The sequence below is a fragment of the Falco naumanni genome, chromosome 1 (assembly GCF_017639655.2).
Source record: "Falco naumanni isolate bFalNau1 chromosome 1, bFalNau1.pat, whole genome shotgun sequence".
Classification (NCBI taxonomy): Eukaryota; Metazoa; Chordata; class Aves; order Falconiformes; family Falconidae; genus Falco; species Falco naumanni.
This window is the reverse complement of record NC_054054.1, coordinates 4,036,187-4,059,351: the sequence shown is the minus strand read 5'-3', so window position 1 is coordinate 4,059,351 and position 23,165 is coordinate 4,036,187. Positions and strand designations below refer to the sequence as shown.

At 40.3% G+C, this 23,165-nt stretch overlaps 1 protein-coding gene across 3 annotated transcripts in view; it reads right to left on the bottom strand.

The window, feature by feature from the left end:
• TRAPPC11 (trafficking protein particle complex subunit 11) overlaps positions 1-23,005 on the bottom strand; it is a 29,209-nt gene extending 6,204 nt beyond the window's left edge. The window contains exons 1-24 of one of the 3 annotated variants that reach the window (XM_040601979.1): positions 22,539-23,005; positions 21,467-21,636; positions 20,988-21,058; positions 20,056-20,170; positions 14,560-14,659; positions 13,728-13,801; positions 13,402-13,498; positions 12,439-12,572; positions 11,931-12,078; positions 10,994-11,087; positions 9,611-9,690; positions 9,434-9,512; positions 9,281-9,335; positions 7,680-7,825; positions 6,559-6,620; positions 6,324-6,456; positions 5,573-5,703; positions 4,919-5,074; positions 4,196-4,383; positions 3,375-3,523; positions 1,762-1,883; positions 985-1,104; positions 574-639; positions 317-473 (exon numbers count right to left, since the gene is read on the bottom strand). In XM_040601979.1, the coding sequence (XP_040457913.1) occupies positions 317-473; positions 574-639; positions 985-1,104; positions 1,762-1,883; positions 3,375-3,523; positions 4,196-4,383; positions 4,919-5,074; positions 5,573-5,703; positions 6,324-6,456; positions 6,559-6,620; positions 7,680-7,825; positions 9,281-9,335; positions 9,434-9,512; positions 9,611-9,690; positions 10,994-11,087; positions 11,931-12,078; positions 12,439-12,572; positions 13,402-13,498; positions 13,728-13,801; positions 14,560-14,659; positions 20,056-20,170; positions 20,988-21,058; positions 21,467-21,636; positions 22,539-22,742 (2,851 nt within the window). In that variant the 5' untranslated portion in view covers positions 22,743-23,005. The remainder of the gene's footprint in view (positions 1-316; positions 474-573; positions 640-984; positions 1,105-1,761; positions 1,884-3,374; positions 3,524-4,195; positions 4,384-4,918; positions 5,075-5,572; positions 5,704-6,323; positions 6,457-6,558; positions 6,621-7,679; positions 7,826-9,280; positions 9,336-9,433; positions 9,513-9,610; positions 9,691-10,993; positions 11,088-11,930; positions 12,079-12,438; positions 12,573-13,401; positions 13,499-13,727; positions 13,802-14,559; positions 14,660-20,055; positions 20,171-20,987; positions 21,059-21,466; positions 21,637-22,538) is intronic. The other 2 variants (XM_040601811.1, XM_040601894.1) reach the window with 2 other exon arrangements.
• Between the last annotated feature and the right edge of the window lie 160 nt (positions 23,006-23,165).

Genomic DNA, 23,165 nt, shown 5'->3' with positions numbered 1-23,165 from the left:
ATATTGAGTATGTTTTCACATGGATATCTAAGAAGTTGCATATCAGAAGTACTTTCAGGTGCTTTCCCTTAAGCCTGTTACATTTAAAATTTGGTTACCATCCATCACTCAAATCTATTTACTTGATCTAGTGAAGTAGAACTACTTTTTTGAAGCATACTGATAGTTGTTTGCCAGAACACAACTTATATTATTAACCAGCTTTCTTCCATTTAGAGTTTGATAAGAAAATGCTGTTTAAAATGTCCCCATTTCTTTCTCCCAACTTATGCAAACAGTATCCTCCTTATAGAGAGGATAAGCTAAGAAAACTTACCATTCTCCACATAAGATTCCAGTTGATCTACTGGGGTCATGGAAGCTGACAGCTGTAACTGGCTGGTTACAATAGTGAGAGGCCAAGGAGAGGCACTCAGGATGTCAGTCATCAGTAAAAATGGTAAATCTGCAAATACTCTGTCCAAGTGCTCCAACTGTCAAGACAGACACAAGCTCTGGCTATTTTAACTAAACAGGGTGCGACTACCGAAAGTGGCGTGACTCCAAGATATCAGCAACTTTTCAAACACATACCTTCGTGGAGACAAATTTGACAGCAACGTCAAAAGGAAATACTGTTTCTATGGTTACAGTTTCATCCTGTATAGATAACAAAGGGTGGGAAGAAGAGGGAGAAAAAAAAGTTATATTCAGTTTCAGACCTGGCTATTGTTGTCAAAGGTTACTAACGTAAAGTTATTTTTAATCTTTATTTTAACCAATTCCTCCTCAGGGCAGAATGTATCTTTAAGATATTTAACGAAACACTTATTCTGATTATTCTTACGAAAGTGCTCACCCTAAACTGGTCTACCATACAGCCAATTTAGCATTTTTTTCTGTCTACTAGAAAGGCTTCTAAGAGCCTTGGAATGACAGCCTTTAGATTGAGAATATTTCTTGTATTTCATTATCTCCAGCAAGTAGTACATCTTTACATCCTACCCGGTGGCACTTGCAGATGATTTCTTTCCCCTCAACGACAGTGTTGATTAAGTAAGAAACGTAAACCAGAAACATTCTTGCACCGACTGTTCCACAACGAATGTATATTGGTTTTTCCAGCTGCAAAATAAAGGAGACAATATGAGCCAAACGATACCTAAATTATATTAACTGGGCCTAGAGCTGTCCAAAACTTGTTAAATATCTTACTTGGTCCAAGAGGGCAATAGCAGAATGGATATTACTTTGACCATAAAGAATCTCCTACAATGTGTGATCTTAGTAATTTAGTGAATTACTTTAATCAGAGCAGCACAGCTCCAGTTGCTTCACTACTGATGCTTGTCTGTTACTTAAGGGTACAGGAAAAGAATCATTACTGTGTAATATACAATATACCCAACTTCTAATTTACTAGTCACAATTCCAGTTTGGTGCAACATCTGCATATTTGGTCCTCTACCATGCCGAATCGCACTTGCTGACTATTATCTCCTGTCCGTTAGGCAGTGCATTTAAACTGTTGAGATTAGCCTCCTTATTTTATTTCTTATCTCCCACCTGTTATCATCAATCCCAGAACGTACCTTACTCCCAAATTTAGTCCAAAAGGGGATCTAGCTAAAGAAACTTTAAGTAAACAATAGGTAAAGTATGCCATAAGCATTTCATTTACCAGTTCAGATATTTAAAAGTAAACATAGGTCCTTCTAAGAGTTTATTAGTTGATCCCCATTTTCTTCAGTGTGATATATAAAGAAGGTTTTACGCCTTCACCTTTTCCCCTGGTTGCAAGTCTCCTATAGGGATATCGGGAAGCAGTGCAGGAAAGGAGTCATCACATGCATCTGTTCCATGAAGAGTCACTTGAGTTTTCTGAGTCAGGTTGGCATCTTGCCCTAGGATTAAAAATAGGCTTCATATCCAACACAGGTTTACACCACTGCAGCATGAAAGCAACAACTAAAAATAATAAAATATTCATCTCTAGAAGAAACGCATGACAAACAAGCGTCGTTCCTTTGGTTGAGGGAATCTTTCAAGAGTACCAAGAGGGTAAATCTGACAACATCTAAAGTTTTCTGAATTGGAGAGTTCATATCCCGCATGGGTCAGGGTCAAAAGGCCAAAAAAATAATCTCAAAAATCCAGATGTTCTCTACCATACACAAAATACAACATGATTATGTGACCTAAGTTTTTCTTGGTACTCCATATGATATAAAAAGGAAGTTTCACTCTTCCTTTTTTTCAAGAGCATGACTTAATGATTTTACATCCTTTAAAATTGTTCTGCATCCATGTCAAAGAGATGTGAAAACAAATGTATACATGTTAAATGACACTGTTAAGTCAGAGGTTGACTAGAATAATAGCATTACTGCAATCATGTGGGATCATTTTCAAAGCAAAACAAGGCACATCTTGCCAGAGTTGCAACTGTAAAAAAGTCACCTTCTCTATAAATGAAATGTCAGATTTCAATTGTTCTTTTAATGTAATCAGCAAGCCCACACTGACCTTGTATTACGTGTTAAGAGTCAAGACCAAGTGGAGAAAAAAATAAATGTCAAGACCAATGATTAAACACTGCTTTCGGAGCCAAGCCCAAGCATCCAATTAAGTAAGTTTAAAGAACACTCCACTGACTTTAGTGAACCATCCAAACGTACAGGGAATGTGGTTTTATTTCAGAATACACAGCACATATTACATCCTATATGCTAGTGGCTTAAAAATATTTTTGCCTTTTAGGATAATTGCTACAAAGAGGTGTACCGAGTATGACATTTGGACTTCAAATATTGAAAACTGTCAGCAACAACTACATACAGATAACTAGGACAGGTAATATTTGCATTTTTTCTTTTTAATTTGAAGGAATAGCGCTTCAGTTCACCACCAGTCCCCAAATGTCAAGTAGCTTGAAGACCAAACCATGTTGTCCAGGGCAAGGGGAAAAAAAAAAAAATTGTGGCAGAAAAGCCACAGTGGCTATATTTAGAAACCATTTTATTTAGTACTGTCTTAATGCTTTCATCTCAGCAAGAAAAAGATCCATCTCTTGGGAAAAGAAAAATTTAGTTATGAGCAATTAAATAAAAGATTAAGGAGGAATACAAAAGCTTCCATGTTTTCTTTCAAGCTTGTAAAGACATGTTTTGAAAGTACCCATGTAGACAGCACTGACAAGCAGTGGTTAGGATAACCATAACTGAATTAGTCTGTTAGCTCTTCTTCTGACACTAGTATCTCGCCAGTCCCAACCTTCACTTTGGTTTGAGTCTTAATTACTGCAGGAGACCCTTTTACTTTATTTCTCTGCATAGCATCAAGAACAAGGAGTCAATTAGAAGACTGCTGGATTAAAAGGAAATAACCCTAAATACCTGGCTTTAGACCCGCTGTAAGCTTAACATCTTTGGCCACTGTCTCCTCATGTGACTGGATTGTCACAATCAAACAATACATTTCATTAGTCAGGGCAGGAGGTTCATGACGGAGCTGAACAGAAATGTTTGGCACTCTAGAAATAATCCTTTAAGAAAAAAAAGACAAGACTCAGTTATTGTATGTTTCTTAGATAAGAAGTTTTTAAGCCTAGTTTAAAGGAGATTAAAATAGCCTATTGTGTAAGACAGTCCTGACAACCACCGGCCTATTCAACTAGGATATGCAAGACTCCTGAAAAGCAACATGATGGGAAAACATTTTGGAACCCTAGTAACAAACATTAATGGTTCAGATGTTCTGCCAGGAAAAAGTACCCCCAACAGCAACTGGATTTAATTCCCTTGAATACATCTAAATTAGAGCTAGCCTATTTATTAATAATTATTTCCAATACATTTTCTTAGGGATTCTTTGTTTGTGTGATGGCTTTTGTGAAAGAACAAAACCACCTCCTAGTTTGCACAAAAATCTGGGAAAGTCTGCCTAGCAAGGTTAGGTGAAGGGGAGAACCAAAGCATACTTGATATACTCAGGGATAGAGGCAAGCTTTTCCTGTACTTCTAGCTATCTGGAGCTTCAAAAGTCCTAAAGAATTAAGATAATACCCATCTTATCCCCAGTTAAGCAATGACATACTAAAAAGGTCATATTAAAGTAGTCCCAACAAATCTGTTGTCTTCTTTTGGGCAGAGTAATCAGGACTTCACAGGAGACTCTCAGTGATACATTATATACTTATTTTCAATTTTTTACTCACATAGTGCTTGCCTGAATAGTCAAACTGTCCCAGTGCACTTCATTATCTGGAAGCTTAGGTCTTCGCCTGAAGGATCGTGCTGCCTGTAATGCTTCTTGAGATGAAGCAGCATCTCCACCTCCCCCACGCCAGTTCAGTACCACACATCGGCCAGATTCGCTTCCCAGGATCAAATCCACAGAGGTGATCTGATAGACACAAATTTAAACATCTACTGATCACTTTGTCTTCAGATCACCTCTGTAAGAATATAGTTTTCCAATATATACAGGCACAATAAAGATGGGTATCACCAAAAAGCTTCTGGCAGCCTTGCAGACCGAAGACACCTCACCACTTCAAGATTCCATTTAATGAAACCGTAGTAGGAAAAGTATCACTCAGGTGTGTGTGGTGTAGGACTTTGTAGTTTCCTACCCTCCCATAGTGCTACACCACCCTTCCCTTCATGCACCTCCCCCCACCAGGCTTCTTTTTAACGTATTGCACATATGAAAAAAACAAACCAAAAAAACCAATCTTGAATTAATACTTAAGTTTTTGTGATAATTTTTTGTCTTGGCATTGTCATTAAAATTGCACTCATTTTTGGTACTTCATTTCGAGAATTCAAACATTTGGAAATGCAGTGACACTAGTAACTGCTGCCAGATTGGCGGTAGCTTTGTAGTTTTGAGTTCTTTGTAAGCACCAGTAAGAAAGGCGTAAAACAAATTGACAAACCTCAATCTTCTTTCCTACATCTTCAGTTTTTGCAACAAATTTGAAAGTGAACTTTCTCGTTCTGCCAGGGACTAAGCACATTGTTCCTTGCGATGAGTGTTCTAGAATATCACTTTTTTGATAGGCTTCTTCTACCACACAGTATTGGTTGTAATCCTACAATGGAGCGGGGAAAAAAGCTGGTAAATCCAGACTCAAGACATCTTTAGAGAGTAATGGTAGCATAGCAAATATTAAGGCTCCGTGTTACCAGATTGAACTATATGGATTCTTGCTGCTTTTCACACTGCTGAAGATGACTTAGCAAGTAATTACAATGCAATTCTTTGGTACAAGATACCAATTATACTAACGTAACTTCATGCAAGAACGTCAAGAGAAATAAGACATTAAAATGATCTTTCTGAAACTTTACAGACAGCTTAGTAGAATAACGAGGATATAATAGATGAACTGCATTTGGGAGTTTTATCACAGTATCAATACACTTGTCAAAAGGAAAAGATAACACAAAAAGAAAAAGCACCTTTCCAACTTAAATATCCATACAATCTTGGAAAAGAACTTTTGAATTTTTTTATGTTTAAAAACATTGATATTATTTCATTCTTACGATAAGCTTCTATCACTAGGTCAGAAATAGAACATGGTTACCTGATTATTGAAACTGATGCAGAGCTTCGAAAACCTGATAGGATGAGGACAATCAGCTCTCAAATACACATCAAACTGCACAGGAACATCAACATGAAAACTAGGAGCAAGAAATTTCGCTTTGCATTGCACTGGAAATAAAAAAAAGATAAACTAAACAAGAAGTAGGTGTTCAAACACAAACTACAACATTTAGTTCTAGAAGCACACTCTTGAAATAATTGTGTTAAGGATTGTTCTGTGTATACTCTTAAAACTACTTTGTAGGTAAGTGGCACAGATTAGGCTACTAACACTGTCACAGAAAGCTGATTTTCAGCACTCTGCCAAAATCTTTGCAGAGGAGAGGAGAAGCAGATGTCCAGCAGGAAAAAAAAAAACCAAACAACATCCTGTGTGTTTAGATTTCTATAGGTAATGCTCATTCACGTTCCCCTTCTGTGGGAAGTACTACTTCACACACATTCTGCCCTTTTTCCTCAGAACCTGACTTCAAAGCACACCAGAATGACAGAAGTCTTTCAAAAAGCAAGGGATTCTTTAGTAATCCATTTCAGGGATAAGAGATCACTGGCTTCTCTCCCATGATTTCTTATCTTACTGATTTAGATGAAGAACAGAGCGGTGCTGAAACAAGTGTTTCAGAGTTGCTGCCTTTAATACACACTTTATATTTTTTCCTAATGAGTTATTTTCAAGATACATCAGATCATAAATTTTGACATAGTTGTAAAGTTGCTTTCTTACTTACCAAATGGTATAAAATCTTGGACTTCTATTGTAAAAATATTACTGCCTGCCAAGGAAACACGGTCAGCCCACAATTTTTGTGATGCTTTAACAGCAACTGCATCACAATCAGGTTCAGGATCAGGGCTTTCATTCTGCATCCAGACAGAAGATTACAAACAACAATAAAAGAAGGTTACCAAACACTAACACTCTTAAGATTTATCTAAAAGGGTAGTAGGAGTTTTGTGACTTACCATTAGAACTTTCATCAGATTTTTTTCTATTCGTGATTTCTGATCTTCTTTAAGAGTAGATGCTAAAAAACAAAGCAAAACCAAAGCAAGTCTCCTTACTTTTTTTTTTGTTTCAAAAAACACAGTCTGGGAAAAAAAATTGTAACATCCGTCTATCAGTAATGAAGGAGTCATTCAGTTTTCAGAACTTCCCCCTTCCTACGTGTTTCCTCTTACTTCCACTGGAACCAAGTGAAACATTTACTGGTTAAGCATCTTATAATTTATTGGACAAAACCCCCAAGAGAATACTATCTATACCTTCTTGTTATTTATGTTTAAAAACTGAAGAAACAGTACAAAATCCATAACATGCAAAGAGGCAAGCTCAGATAATATTAGAAACAACAGCTAGAGAAGGTGACAGGAAGAAAAAGGACTAATTAAAATTAGCACTCTTCTCTTGAAGATGAGGAAAGGTAGTTTGTCTCATTGGCTATTCTTGAATACAAAGCAGAGCAGCCTGGCTAGCTAGGGGAAGGTACAAACCATTTTTATGACGCCTACCCAACAGTGGTATTAGTTAGCAGTTTAGGGCACAAAAGGATCTTTTCTGCAATGTCAAGTAACAAACATTATACGAAGCAGGGGGCTTGCATTATTACTGTGCAGCCACCTTAAGTCACATTTCTTCCCTGAAACACACCATGTGCATATTTCATCATCAGATTCCTAGTAAAAAGTTTAAGAGAAGCACATTTGGGATTTTGAAGTCCAGAAAAATTGTGCTAGCTTTGTTACTTATTAGGAAAAGTGGTTTTCACCTTTAGCTATGTTACAGTTCTTCTCCCATCCCAAAGCTCAGGAAGTTTCTGTTACATTATTTGAGCAGCCTCAAGCAAAGCTCTGTGCCTCAGATATCCTGATGCAGTCTGTTTGTATGCAATGAATTTTGCAATAGAAAAGCAAAAAAATTCAGCTTCTACCACACAAGAGAAGGTATTAAAAATCAGCACAGTTATTTTGTAGTCAAATAATTTGAAGTACTAATAAGCACTGTGTCTAACAACGATTTGTCAGGATTCCAAATACATGTACTTTAATATTTCTGTATAAGCTGAGTACAGGTCTTAAAAGAATACCTCTACCAAGTAGTTCTAAAGAATATGTTATATAATCTTTTAGCTGGGCCATCAAATATGAACATTTGAGAGCTGTCGTCAATATGGAAGTGAGAAGAGTCCACCATCCTTCACTGCGATATTCACACATAACATAATCCAAGAGCCTGCAACACAGTGAAATTGAGATAAAAACAAGTTATACACATCAATATTTTCTAGAAGCTTGCATTTATTTGGTATCATTAATACAAAATTAATCTCCACCAATACAAGTGCTAAATTAAAGTCTACTGTTTACATGTGGCAATGATTTATTGAAAATGGCATAAAAATACTGTGAAGAAACCATCTATTCCATGAATTTTCTATTTCAGGCTAGAACAAATTTCACAAGAGAACAACAGGAAAACTCACCAGTCTTCACATAAAGAACTAGCAAAACAACAACTGGACAGAAGAGTCTTAATCCCAGCATTGCATTAAAAATATGCTTTACTATTGAGTATGTGGTAAGTTTTAAGAAGCAAACCAAAATCCCACAGCAGAGTCCCCTTCCAATCTGAGGAATTTTAATGTTCCTTAAGCAGAGATGCTTCTTTTCCCTTCTAACCCTCTATCCCCTGCTCCCTTCAAGGGTTTCAAAGACCTGCAAACCACACATGCATCAATCTTTATGAGGCAAAACCACACATCTTGATACTGTTTTAATGCTGAGCAATGTTTGCTATTACTAGCAAAGCAGAGAAGTGATTTGGGTTGGGTTTTTTTAGAAAAACCTCTGTTCAACTGTTGAAGACAAAGAGTTTCTGCATACCTCAGAAAAATCTACCTAAATATAAGAAATGCCTGTACGTACAAGAATTAGGCTCAATATAAACTGATCTGCTTATCATAGCTTATCTTCTCCATGTAGCTTCCAGTCAGCTCGTAACAACAGCAAACACATTTCTCCTACCTCAGACATGTTCCCTTTACAACATGTGATCTTTGAAACCTAATTAGTGAAATCAGGAGCGTGGGACTCCTGCATAACATGACCATGACTCTGTCTCCTCTTAAAAATACATTTAAGAAACTAAGTATAAGACACAGCCTTCAGAAAAGGTAGCTGTATCTCAGCACTACACTTCCCTAGCTCTGTAGTCATTAACAGCAGAGAACTACAGCAATAAAAAAAAATATTCCTTCTGCTAATTTCCTGGTATATAAATAAAAGTTGAATTCATCTACATTTCCATATTTCTTGAGTGTTGCAACTATAAAGTCAGTAATTAAATGTAACTATACTCATTGCAAGTTTCAGAAATCACTTTTGGGGTGTGTGTGTGTAGCACACGAAGCACACTCAATCAGTGTGCTAGAAGCAAATAATATTTGCCCAATAAGGCAAACTCCCACAGAAGCTTACAGCAGGAAGTTTTTATACTCTTAATAACTGACACATATCTGGTTTGCTTTCTTTAACGTGAGTGGAGTTCATAGACTCCAAAGCCTGTGCTTCGATCAAATCCAGTTACAAGGAGCACCTTAAATGAGCTTCCAACATTATTCCATAGCAATAAGACACGGGGTCTTAGGAAGACTAGGACGTGAAAGAAGCAACCATGGATGGTACTCACTTCAAAGCTTTGGCATAGTCTTTAGCGTAGTAATATTCTTCTCCCATTTGAACCACTGATAAAAATAAAATATAAAGAACAATGTTCCAGATCAATACCAAAATCCTTTGCAAAATCAATTTTTTTAAAAATCGTATGATTATTTATACTCACTTAAATGACTTTTCATTCTTGGACATTTGTATTTCTTGAACTGCGCCACAGCATTACTCAACAAAGTGATTATTAGCTCCTAACAGATAAAACCATTACTGATATAATTATATATGCAAACATTAAGACAATGTCAAACACTAGATTCTTTTGGGTTTTTTTCAGAATAGAACTTACCGAGTGAAGGACATTTTTCTCTTTCAACTGTAGGGATAGAATTCCCATCTTCTCCTTTTCAGGATCAGAAAGATCAAAGCCTGCATAAGACAATGAAAAATCCATGAAATTAGAATTTTGTCCTGACCCAAAGGGAACTATTTACGTGATGAGCTATATGCCATTCACGCTCCAATTCAAGCACACTCAAACTCTTCAACATTCTTTTGCCCAGGAGACGGATACATCACTTTAAGAACTCACCCATCCTCCATGTCCTAGAAGAGGAAATCTGAAACAAGTATCTTGCCTTTTGTTTAAAAGATTATCTGAAGCTACCCAAAAATAGCAAATTACAGTAAGACAACCCCTAGTCTTTAACTGTATCTATTATGTTAAGACAAGTTTGTAGCCCTTTTCCTATCCAATCTCAAGAAAGGAATCAAACTCATTTTTCTAGCAGTAGAGAATGCCAGCATATGAAGAACTGTACAGGGATTTAAAAGACTATAAACTCCTGCGGAAACCAAAAAACCTGAATACATTAAGATGAAGAGAAACTTTACCTGTTAAACTGCTTAACCTTGACAGTAGAGTCTAGCTAATTTTAAAACATTAATGCTTGAACAGAAGAGGTTAGACTATCTCTACATTAAATGGAATAGTCTTTTAAAGAGGGCAGTGGTAAAGTGGCAAAGCCCAAAGGATATGCAGAGAATACAAAATAGGAGACCAAGTGGAGAGGGAGAAAGGAAAGTGAAACTACAGTCAACAATGACTGTATCAGAACTGTATGTATCTTCATAGATAGCTCAAAGCTGTACAGTCAAAGTCTGAACTTCTGAGAAAGCATCCTCCTTAATATGAAACCCATAAACTCCTTTCTTAGATTAAAATCTAGTCATTGCATCCTCTCAATCCATTTTGAAATCCAAAAAAATTTTTTTTCCCTCCAAGGAAAAATAAGAAGTCATGAATTCCTGTCTGCAGCTGACAGGACACAGTATGGATGGCAGGATGAATTTATAACAATTGCATTCAAGGACATCATTACTTTTCCTTCTCTCCCCAGGAGTTCATTTCACTGCAGTCAGGCTTTCCTGCAGCACACTGATGACAGGTAGTTTAGGCAGCAATAGAAACAAATCAGCAGCAGAGCTTTGGTAGGGCTCATGCAACTTTGCTGAATACCTGATCCTGCATAAACCCGCGGTTCCTTTTGCTCTTTGTTATAGAGATCAAACACTTCGCATACCACCAACTAATGAAAGAGAGGGAGGTCCCAGCCCTGCATCTATCTCAGTGGACATTAGCATGTAACCCTTTTTCCACTAAGTCACCTGGCAGAATCAACAGCTAAAGAAATTTGTCCAACCACCACAGATAGAAGACACCGAAACATACTTAATATTCCCTGCCGCCATGGTCTTTGCCCATAGAAATCAAGCACTCCAGTTTGTGTTTCCAGGGGATCCGGACTGGGATATATCACAGAGGACTGTAAATTCAGCAAATATAGACATAAGAAAGGGGTTCATGTTTCATTTTAAAGCATTAAAAGTGATTTGATGCTCTAATACCCGTGCACATAAAAGATGACATTCACTTTAAAACATATAACTTTGCCAGCCACCTGTACAAAAGCGGTTCTTCAGGAAATCCAAACATTTAAACACTCCTCACTCAGTCTGACGTCTTACTGCATTTACCATCATTCACCTCAAATACTGTTAAAGAGTAACTGGGTAATCCTTTTTAAAGCTAGTTCCTAACAAGATAATCACAGAACAACAAATAAATAGCACCAATAAGAACAAAAATGTTTTTAAATAATCAGGACATGTCAGCTGGAGAGTAGCCTCATATAATTAGTATGTAAGTTTAATGGACCACAGAGATTTATTTTCCATGCAACCCCTTCTGCTGGCAAGCATCAAAAACAGCAACCACCAGCCACATTGCACACGCTAACACTAATGCCTTGTTTCTCTGCTTCCTCTAAGTCACCAGACACAGTGCATGTATTGAAAAATATACTGGAATAACAGAACAGCGAGTTTTCAAGTATCCAGAAACGTAGAAAGCCTATAGATATATTTTAAAAATAAGTATTTTAAAAACATGTCAGAATTATTTGTAATAAACACCAACATGTTTGTTCTGGACTAACTTTTCCAATACATAATGAATACTTTTAGTGTTAGTAGATATCAGAAAAACATATCTCCTTGCCTTGGATTTAATTTATACATTATACAAATTATTCCACTAAGACTTGAAACTAAAACAACTAATTTACTACCTGTTTATTTGCAAAGCATTTTCTCCCCTCCCAACTTACATCATGGTTACAAAGCATACTTGCTAGTTGTTTCCGTTCCTGTGCATAGTAGGCTGCCTGCTGGTAATAGAAACCTGGATTCTGAGTTTGAATTGCTGTCAATCCCAGCTTAATCGCTTCATCAAACAAGTCACCAAAAGCCTGAAACCTATTAAAAAAATTCACAACCAAGGTTATGCATCTTTACAGGTACACAACAGCAATTTGAACTGAAAGGGACACAATTACAATTTCTGGTTAGCCTTAAACAGACTAGTCTAAAGTTCTTGTTAGTTTGAATTTTTGCATCTAAGTCCTATGGCTGTATTTGTGTCATCCCCTGCTATTCCCAGAGAAAAGCAGTCAAAAGTCAGTACAAAACAGAACACCATACAGGTGTTATGATCTAGTGTATCTCCTTCTTAGATAAAGAGCTCTGAATCTGTACCTTGCCTAGACAAGTAAAACATTGAACTTCACAAGGTTAATTAAAAACTAAAACCAGAAACGTTATTAAACGGAAACATACTGTTTAGACATCCAGGCAGCATGCTCAAAAGCCAGTTCTGCACTTCCTATTTTTTTCTTGCACAAGTCAATATGTTTCCTGAACTGAGCAATTGCATCCAGTGGAGTATTATGCTGAAAGCAGAGGCGACAGATCTAGAAGAAATCAAAATAAGAGGAAAAATAACTGTGTTAGGCTGCCAAGGATTAGCTTTAAAAAAAAAAAAAAAACACACACACCAAACATGCCACTCTGGAAAAAAAAACCCACAAATTTTACCTATTTCTGAAGAGCTTAAATAGCATAGAAAACAGAGATGTAAACCATAATGTGCTATACCTGAAATCATGCTGTCCTCTATCTCATCTTATGTTATTTTTTTTCCCTTCTCCCTCAAGCCATCAATGGAAAAGTGCGTAACTCACAACCAAATTCAAGACGGAACTGAAGAGCCACTAGGAAGATCACTATCTTCAAAGCCTGCAGTCTACAAGTGGAATTTGATGGAGTCCCACTCCAGAATTGTTGTCAATGGTGGAAGAGTTTTGTTTTACCTAAAAGCCCCCATAATACCACAAAAGCATTGTCTGATTCTTAGAGTTACTTTCTTCCTCCTAACAAGTAGTAACTGAACTATAGTGGCTTAAGCTTTGCAAGATGACAGAAATATTCAAGGAACAAGCAACCCTTGTTTTCATTCCCCCTGGACAGAGTGAGAGTTGAAGGAGTCTAGTCCTTCAGATTAATGCATCTGAAATGAACTCCAACCCTTCAAGATACTCCCAAACTTCAGCTAAGGATCTTTCTTTTGTGTGGAATTCAGAAGGCTTTGCAAGTTTGAGTGTAATTGGTATTCCACCAATAGCCGTTTCCAATCCATCTCCTTAAAAGCAACACAAAACGGAACTTTAAAAACTTCACACGTTAAAGATGCATCAACTTTACTAAAAAAAAAAAAGCAAAGATTAGAAGTACACTTGTTACCTTGTAGTTTATAAATCCTGCCATAGTCTTGATTTCCAGCATGTTTGTTTCATGAGCCCTCAATTCATGGACAAGATTATAGGCAGTTCTGTAATTCCTAAGCAGGAATACTTTAATTACATTTAAATCATACAAGATAATAAAATTGAAGAACAGGATTGCCAACAGCAGAAAACAGCCTTCCAATCAGAGTGTTCTTCCAGAGAAGAACTCACCCCTTACATACACGTTTAAATACTTTTGCATTTGGGAAAATATTTATTGCAGTCTATGGCTTAGCAATAACTTGGAGTAGAAAGGGTGAGGGAAGATTACATGAATCTTACTTGAGAGCATTCTGCGTATCCTGTTTCAGCTCACTGAAGAATGCTATTTTGAACTGGTGTCTAACAAATAAAAGCTGCAAAACACAACCAGTGTACATCATTCACAAACATCTGAACATACCTGTTACCTCCAAAGGAGATACAGGTGATAATTTCAGAGACGTACATAATATAGCAGTTGACTTGAAAAACTGACTATGCAACTGTTACCCAATAGTACTCTCTGCCACCACGATGCAGCAGCAATCTCTCAAGAGATTTAATCTGTTCCAAGCCTTTTACCCTGGAACAGGGGAGAGGCTTTGTAACACCCCAAAGCCTCTACACCAACAGAACTGATTGCTGGTTCGGAGCTCACCGCTTGGACCCCAGCCTCCAAGAGAGGGAGGCTAGCAATCGCAACAGAACCTTGTTTATCTGAGCGGGTATTAACAATTTGAAAAGCAAAACTCAAAGTTGCACTAGATTTAGCTTTCTAAGTTAAAAACATCTATGGGAAGCACTTCCCAAACTTGTTAAGATACTACATTCAAATAGGTTAAACTATACAGATAAAAAACCCCAAAGTTTTTAGTTAATCTGAGAACTTAATATTTGGGCTGCAGCTCTTCCTCTAAGGAAGATAGGAGAAGACAAAAAGTAAAAACAAGCCCAATCAAAATCAAAGTTTAAGTTGCAGAAAATAAAGCCAGATTTACTTTCTATACCGAGAGAAGGCATCTCAAGTTGGAAGCGGGGAGAACAAAAATGTTTAAGCAACAAACCACCCTTATTTTCATGTTTTAACATGCAATGTAACTTGCACAGGATGTCAAAAATAGGGGAACATTACCTGATGAGTGGTTTTGTTCAAGAACTCCTTATGAGATTTAACTCTTCGTATTTCTGTATAATAGTAAGTCTGTGCATGCTCGTAGAAAGCATTTTCCAACCTGCAACAAAGTTGCTTATAAGTTCCACTAAGTTTCTCCCACATACAAAACTTATTCTGAAGAGCTTCAGAATTTCTATTTTTAATTATTTTTGCTTTAGGGCTGGCAAAGTAGCTTGAGGTATTACTGAACTCTTACCACACAGAGTAAGAGCCTGCAGACAAAAAATCATCACACAAAATCTTACACAGGGGCACCACAAAGTAGAACAAGTAGGTTTGAGCGCTTTTTAGATCGATTTCTCATACAACAATCTCTAGCATTTAATGTAAGACAGTCTAAGGATAAATACTGATTTTGCAAGGCAACAGAAAGTGGAGACGTGCCTCAGTCAACACAAACCAACCTTGCTGAGGCTCCTGGGATAAGTCTGAACAGGTCAAGATCTTACTTGCTGGACTGTGGTGGGAAGAGTGGGAAGGTAAAATTACGAGGGAACAGACTAGGTTTCACCATTCTGTCCCAACATCATCAGCTACCTGGGTTGCACAGGTAAAAGTTGAACTTGCATTTGCAGCATAAATAGCCCAAAGGTAAGTCACAGAGGGAGAAGAGAAAGACAAAGAGGCCCAGAACACTGAATACAGCATGAGGCTGAGGAAGATCCAAGCAGCGTATACCGTGTGATCAAATTATAAAGAGTAAAGTCAACTAGAACAAGACCAGAATCCAGGAGACTAATACATTCATTAGCACTGACGCACACAGGAAAGAAAGGATGAAGTACCATTTCCGTGATTTGGCCAAGAAGAGATCGCTGCAGACTTTGACTAAGGCAGATCTCAACTTGTGTTCTGCTTGCCACACAACAGAGAGGACTGTGACAAAAACAATGGGACAGACCAACGGACAGCAATTCTTAACTATGAGGTTCAGTCACAAAAGGAAGACAACATCAGTTAAATCTACCCATCATACCTATTTTAGTTTTATATTGTGGCTGAGTAAGAAAAAACAAGCCAGTCTGAGGGGTTAAAAAAATTAGTCTCTTTTAATTGAGATTTCATAGTAGTAACTATCAAAAAAAAAAGACTACTAACACCAGAATTTCTGACATTATTATGTGCTCAAACTTACGTGTTTTTGTTGTTTTTTTTTAAACATCATGAAGACCTATTAAGGCCTAATGATATAGCTTTATCTCCACAAACTTGGAAGGTAGTTGCCAGTATTGTGTCAAAGCACAGTTATATGCAGTTTGCAAAGGGTTACGCTAGTTAACGTGCAGTAAACATTCTCTTTAATACTGAGCAAAATATGAAAAACTAGAAGTAACTATTACTCTATTTTGACCAGTTTTAGTCACTGTTTGTGAGCAGCTTGGATATGACAGCAGCAGCATTAATTCATGTTGACAACTTTACTGTTTATATAAAAATACGAGGGTGAGAGAAGGAAGAATTAGTCTCTCAGACCATGACTCCTCTCCCCAAACATACCTGGAAAAATTGTAACTAATTTTAATAAACTATGATTTGCCTTAATTTGAGCCCTTCTTTTTAGATCTACACAAGACTGGCTTCCTTTCCCTGTTCTGTTTTTGAAACGCCTTCACAATTTATTTGAAGCTGTATTCTTTGTAAATATTAAAACAGAAAGCACAAGAAACTTAAAAAATTACGTTTTAAAGTCATTTGCAATCAGATAAATGCCACTTCACATAGAGACACCTATACAGACTGGAAGTAGGGAGAAAAAAAAAGCAAAGACCTGCTAATACAGAGTCACACCTAACAAAACATTTGTAGGGAAAATTATTTGGAACCAGCAGGGCCACAATCACTGTAGAGGTAGAAAAGCCCACTTTGCCTCTACCTGACCTGAGGAAAGGAAAGCCTTGAGATATCTAATAATGTTTCCACAAAAGCAACATCTCTGACAGTCACTATTCAGCCTTACAGAGAAAGGGGAGCTGTGTGTAATTCATCAGGTTGCAGAATAACCTGAAGAATTCCAGCAAACAGATAAAATAGTCACTGCTGGTCTACAACAAGCGTGCCACATAGCAGTCATCCTAACCTATCAACATCTCCATTAGAATCATTGAATCATTTTGGTTGGACAAGACCTCAGAGATCATAAAATCCAACCATTAACCTAACATTATCAAGTCCACCACTAAACCATGTCCTTAACCATCACATCCACAGGTCTTTTAAATACGTCCAGGGACAGTGACTCAACCACTTCCCTGGGCAGCCTGTTCCAATGTTAGACAACTTTCATGAAAGCGTTTTTCCCAATATCCAATCTAAACTTCCCCTGGCACAACCTGAGACCATTTCCTCTTGTCCTATCACTTGTTACTCAGGAGAAAAACGAACGCCCACCTTGCTACAACCTCATTGCAGGTAGCTTGTTGCAGCACTATCAAAACTAGCCAGCTGCAACAAGGTTTTTACCATCACATACCAAGTTAACTTCAGTTAACTAAGTAGTTAGCAGGCCTTGCCCTGGCACAGCCACCAATCCCCAACAAGGTCTCAAAAGTCCATCTACTGTCCGTGCCGTTTCTTCATCCTCTCCAGGCCAGTCCACCCTGCTTCTTGCCTCTGCTGCATCCGGATTCTTCCTTCTCCGGGCTCCTCTTCCAGCCAGCCTCTCCTCATTCAGGCCCCCTTCTCCCAGGACTTCTCCTTGTTTCTCCTACATCCAGGGTGCTCTCTCTCTCCCCTCCCTCTGCTTCTTCAAGGTCTCTCTTCACCCAGTGCTCCTCTTCCATACCCCTTAGAGCTATTTAACTACTTAGTAGGAACCAGCCACAGCTGCACATTATCCACATCAGCCAACCCACAGCCCCTGAAGCCAGCCCACAGCTGTTTTTTATCAATGTTAATTAACCTGCCTTCATTCCTTTATAATTCCTCTACAGTAGCTGAAGAGTGTGATAAAGTCTGCCCCGAGCCTCCTTTTCTCCAGGCTAAACAACCTCAGTTCCCTCAGCCACTCTTCATATGATTTGTGCTCTAGACATTTCACCAGCTTTGTTGTCCTTCTTTGGACTTGCTCCAGCACCTCAATATCTGTCTTGCAGTGAGGGGCCCAAAACTGAACCCAGGATTTGGTGTGCAGCCTCACCCAGGGCAGAGTACAGGGGGGCGATCACTTCCCCAGTCCTGCTGGCCACGCTATTTCAGTTATCAGCCAGGATGCTGTTGGCCTTCTTGGCCACCTGAGCACACTTCTGGCTCACATTCAGCCAGCTGATGACCAACATCCCCAGGTCCTTTTCTGCCTGGCAGCTTTCCAGCCACCCTCCTCCAAGCCTGTAGTGTTGTGTGGGGTTGTTGTGGCCCAAGTGCAGGACCCAGCACTGAGTCTTTCTGAACTTTATCCAGCTGGCCTCAGCCCATCAATCCACCCTGTCCAGATCCTGCTGTAGAGCTTTCCTACCCGCAAGGAGATCAACATTCCTACCCAGCTTGGTGTCATCTACAAGCTTACTGAGGGGTGTACTCTATCCCCCTGTCGACATCACGGATAAAGATACTACAGAGAACTGGCACCAATACTAAGCCCTAAGGAACATCACTTGTGACCAGACACCAACTGGATTTAACTCCATTCATCACTCCTTGTCAGGCTGGCATCCAGCCAGGGTTTTTTTTTTTTACCCAGCTAAGAGTACACCTGTCCAAACCATGAGCAGCCAGCTTCTCCAGGAAAATGCTGTGGGAAACTGTGTTGAAGGCTTTACTGAAGTCTAGGTAGACATCATCCACAGCCTTTTGCTCATCCACTAAGTTGGTCACCTTGTCATAGAAAGTGATCAGGTTGGTCAAGCATGACCTGCCTTTCATAAACCCATGCTGTTTGGGCCTGATCACCCAGTTGTCCTGTATGTGTCATGGGATGGCAATCAAGACAATTTGCTGTATAATCTTCCCTGAAACTGAGGTCTGACAGTCCTGAAGTTCCCTAGATCCTCCTTCCAGCCATCCTTGTAGATGGGCGTCACATTTGCTAACCTCCAGTCAACTAGGACTTCCCCAGTTAACCAGGACTGCTGATGAATTATGAAGTACCTTAGCTTTTTTCTCATCCTTTGTCACTACGTTTCCCCACTATGTCCAATAAAGGATGGAGAGTCTTCCTTAGCCCTCCTTTTGTTGCTAATGTATTTATAGAAACATATTTTATTGTCTTTTATGGCAGTGGCCAGTCTGAGTTCTAACTGGGCTTTGGCCCTTCTAATTGCCTCCCTGCATAGCCTCACGACATCCCTGTAGTCCTCCCGAGTTGCCTGCCCCTTCTTCCACAGGTCATAAACTCTTTCTCTCTAGTTCCAGCCAAAGCTCTCTGTTCAGTCCGGCCAGACGACTTCTCCACCAGCTTGTCTTTCAGCACATGGGGAAAGCCTGCTCCTGCACCTTTCACATTTCTTTCTTGAAGGATGTCCAGTCTACCTGCACCCCTTGGCCATTCAGGACTGTCTCCCAAGGGACTCTGTCAACCAGTCTCCTAAACAGGCCAAAGTCTGCCCTCCAGAAGCCCAAGGTGGCAGTTCTGCTGACCCCCACCATTACTTCTCTGAGAATTGAAAGCTATATAATTTCGTGATTGCTATGCCCAGGACTGCCTCCAACCACTTCCCTGTTCACAAAGAGGTCCAGTGGGGTGTCTTCCTTAGCTGGCTTACTCACAACTGTGCCTGTACATTATCTTCCACAGAATCCAGGAACCTCCTAGACTGCTTCCTCTCTTCTGTATTGTATTTCTAGCAGATACCTGGTAAGCTGAAGCCTCCCATGAGAACAAGGGCTAGAGACTGTGAGACTTCACCGAACAGCTTATAGAATATTTTATCTGCCTCTTCATCCTGGTTGGGTGGCCTAGAACAGACTCCCACCATATCTGCCTTGGCCTTCCCCCGATTCTTACCCATAAACCCAACCATATCACCACCAATATTAAGCTCTTGACAATCAAACCGCTCCCAAACACACAAAGCTACTCGACCAGCTCTTCTTCCTTGCCCATCCCTTTTTTTTTTACAGCCATCCATTGCAGCACTCCAGTTACGCGAGTCATCCCACTGCATTTCCAGAATAGCAGCTAAGCTACAGTTTTCCTGCTGTACACAACACATCAATACACCTTGTGTTCCTGCTGCTGCATGGATCTCCACCCCCTGTTCCCTACTGAGACAGCAGACCGAAGGACCTCACTAGTATCTCGTCCCTCCAACACTGGTGTCCTGCACCCATGCTTATCTCTAGCAAGCCTGGTTTTATCCCTTTCCCCCTTCAAATCTAGCTCAATGAGCCCTGCTAACTCTGTGATCCATTTTCTCCCTTCCAGACAGGTGTACCCCATCTGTTGCCAGCAGGCCTGGTGTCATGGAAACCAACCCATGATCAGCAAACAGAGCAAAACAGTGTTTTACAGTCACTTACCTTATAATATAGCCAACAAGATGATCAGTGTGTGGAAGTACAAAGAGGGATTTTCCAGAAAGGTCACAAGCATTACATAAAGCCGCTGCCCTCTCTGATGCAATAACATCTTCACCTAGTGAAGTCAAGGAAAGCACAAGTAAGCAGTATGCAGTGCTGCAACGTCAAACTAGCTCTAAAAGACTGATCAATACAAGGTCTGGGAAAATCTAATACAGATTAAGACCACATTCTTTCTTGCTTCTTTTAGAGTACTATGTGCTTCATCCAGCAGAACACATTGCAGAAACATTCTAGGAGTGGCTTAGCTAGCAACAACCTACAAGTATGACAGAAGTTTTTAATCTCTGTCACAGAATTAAATATCCTGTATCTTGAGAAATACAATAGCATCCAGAAAAGACAAACATATATAGCAGGTAGAGGGGAAAAAAAAAGCTTGTCAGACTCTAGAAAGTAGGCAGCTATAACTGAAGCCGAAGCTCTACAGTAACATAAGGTTAAAATCTATGACATTTCACAGCTCCACTTGACTCCAAGATGTTATTGATTAAAACAGAGTTAAACTAAAAAGCTTCTGTAGGCATCAAATACCCTTCCTCTACGTTCTCACTGCATTTACAGCTTTTCTTGATCTCAAGCAAGGTTTAAAATGCAACTTGCTTCAAAAGAGGCATATCATGTGCATTAACACTAGCAAACTATTTTTGATACTGTGTAGACTTAAGAGGAAGAATTTAAGGATTATCAAATGTTCAAGGCCAACTGGCTGGAGCGCTCTTTCCATTTGTAAACCTTTTTGCAGCCACAATGCATTTAATGTATGTATGTGACATTAGGTCAAGTACTACAGATAACATAAATGATAACTCAGTCGATCAGGCCTTCTGCAAAATGAGATCACCACAACTGTGCACAGACTTTTCTAGTACCTGGAGGTAATGGTGTTTTTTTCTGAATCAAAACCACGGCAACTTTCGTATTTCTTCCCTGCAAACTTTGCCTAAAACAAAAGCAACATAACACAGCATCAAGGTTTCACTTCTTATTTCTGAATTAGAACAAAACGATATTCCAGTCTAGATAGAAACAGTGAAAGAATGTTACATGGTTAAAACACCGAACAGCAATATGCTGCATCTACAGAACACAGTGTTCCTTTTTTTGTTCAGATGGGACAGCTGAGTTTAACAAGCAAAACTTCAGGGGCTGTTTTTACTTAAGTAACTCTGACAAATAAACCATTAAAAGAAGTTTCTTTGCTGTCAGTTGCACGTTAAAAAGCAAAGTTCAATTTTCCATTAATTTGTGTCTAAGAAAAAAAATTGTATATATTTTAGAATGCAAAAAGGATTCTGCAACTCACACCACCAGCTTGTAGCACATTACGAACCAAGTGAAAAAACTCTACCTGACAATTTCAACTCGAGTAGCACATTCCAACTGTTTCTCTTTCCATTGTGGCTCATCCCAGTCTAGTTCATAGAACACCACCACAAGTGCTGGAACCAAATTCAGGTGTTTGTTCATCCAACCAGTCTTCAGGATTCCTTTTGGAATATACCATTCATAGGACGTCCTCTGAAAATATTGTGGTTATTAAAGCAAGCTACCACATCCATTTACATACAATTATAGCAGGAGAAAGATAATTGCTCCTATCACTCTTGTCACTTGAGGATATGTTTGTCATCTTTCCTTTAACATTCTTTCCCTCAAGCCTTTGCTTCCTATTAAGTCATACCCCTTGTTACCTGGCCTCGGTGCCTGATATCTGAGATAATCAGCATCAAAGAACAGATTCCAGGTAGACTGGAGAAAAGGCTCAAGTCCAGAAGCACACTGCATGCACTTAAAAGAAACATTAGGCTCTGTTTAAAATGGGGATCTGAAACAGAGCTGGGAGAAACCAGTCTGGATTCTTGTTCTTTGTCAGCATCACAGAATTACTAGTTTTCCAAGGGCTAAACCCATTAACGTTGCTTTTTAGCTGCCACTGCAAGGCAGAAAGCAGAGAGCGATTCCTTCTGCCACACTTCACTTGAAGGCTTAACACTTGTTCAGAACATACTGATTTCAAACACCTACCTCCTCCAGAGCTAAACTCTAGGCTTCATTCAAGCTCAAATTTTACAAGCACACCTTAACGCTGACTAAATGAACACCAAGTGCCTCAAAAAAGTAAACCGTACTGGCTTTCTCTGCTTCTGGCTCATGAGCTAAGGCACCCTGGTTTCCCCCGCCTGGCAACACCCCTGGCTTCCCCTCAGCCCTGGCCGTTTTTCTGACTTCACGCTCCCAGGCCCCCTCCAGCAGCGGGGGAAAGGCGGCAGGAGCCCGGCCCAGCGCCGCTCGGCCCAGCCCCTGCTGCGGCCCTTCCCCTCAGGCAGCCGCCGGCTCCCGCCGCGGGGCGGAGGCCTGAAAGCGCCGTGGGGCCGGGCCCGTCGGGCCGGGGAGCAGCCGGGACACACGCCGCTCGCTACCTTCGTCCTGCACTTGGGGTACTCGTGGTCGCCGGGGAGCACTTTGAAGGAGATGGGGACGCGGTCGGCCCTCCGGTTGGCGCAGAAGGCGTCCCACACGGCCCGGTGCACGGCGTTATACACCACATCCAAGCCGGTGAGGGTGACAAACGCCATGGGCCGGCAGCACAGCTCCACCGGGAAGTCCCACTGCGTCGGGGTCATGCTGCACCCGGGCAGGCGGCCTGCGAGGCGGCAGCGGAGCGGCTCTCAGCGCGGCGCCTTGGCGGCCCAGGCCGGCCGCTCCTCCCCGGCCCGCCCCGGCTGCGGGAGCTCCCCGCTGGGCGCTGGCACGACGCCGGGCCCGTCCCCCCACAGAGGGGCGCCGCTCACCGCCCCGGGCCGGAGCTCGGCACCAGGCAGCGTCAGCCGGGAGCGGCCGCAGATCACGGGAGACGCCGCGGGCTGGGCGAGGGAGGGCCGCCGCCCCAGGAAGCAAGCGGCGGGCATCGGAAGGGCAGCAGAAGTGGCCAATCGGCGCCTCCGCTCCGCCGCCGGGCCAATCAGAGAGGCTCGCACGGAGACGTCACTGGCCAAGGAGCCAGTTAGCTAAAGAAGGGAGCGAGGAGAGACTGGCTGCTCTGGCCA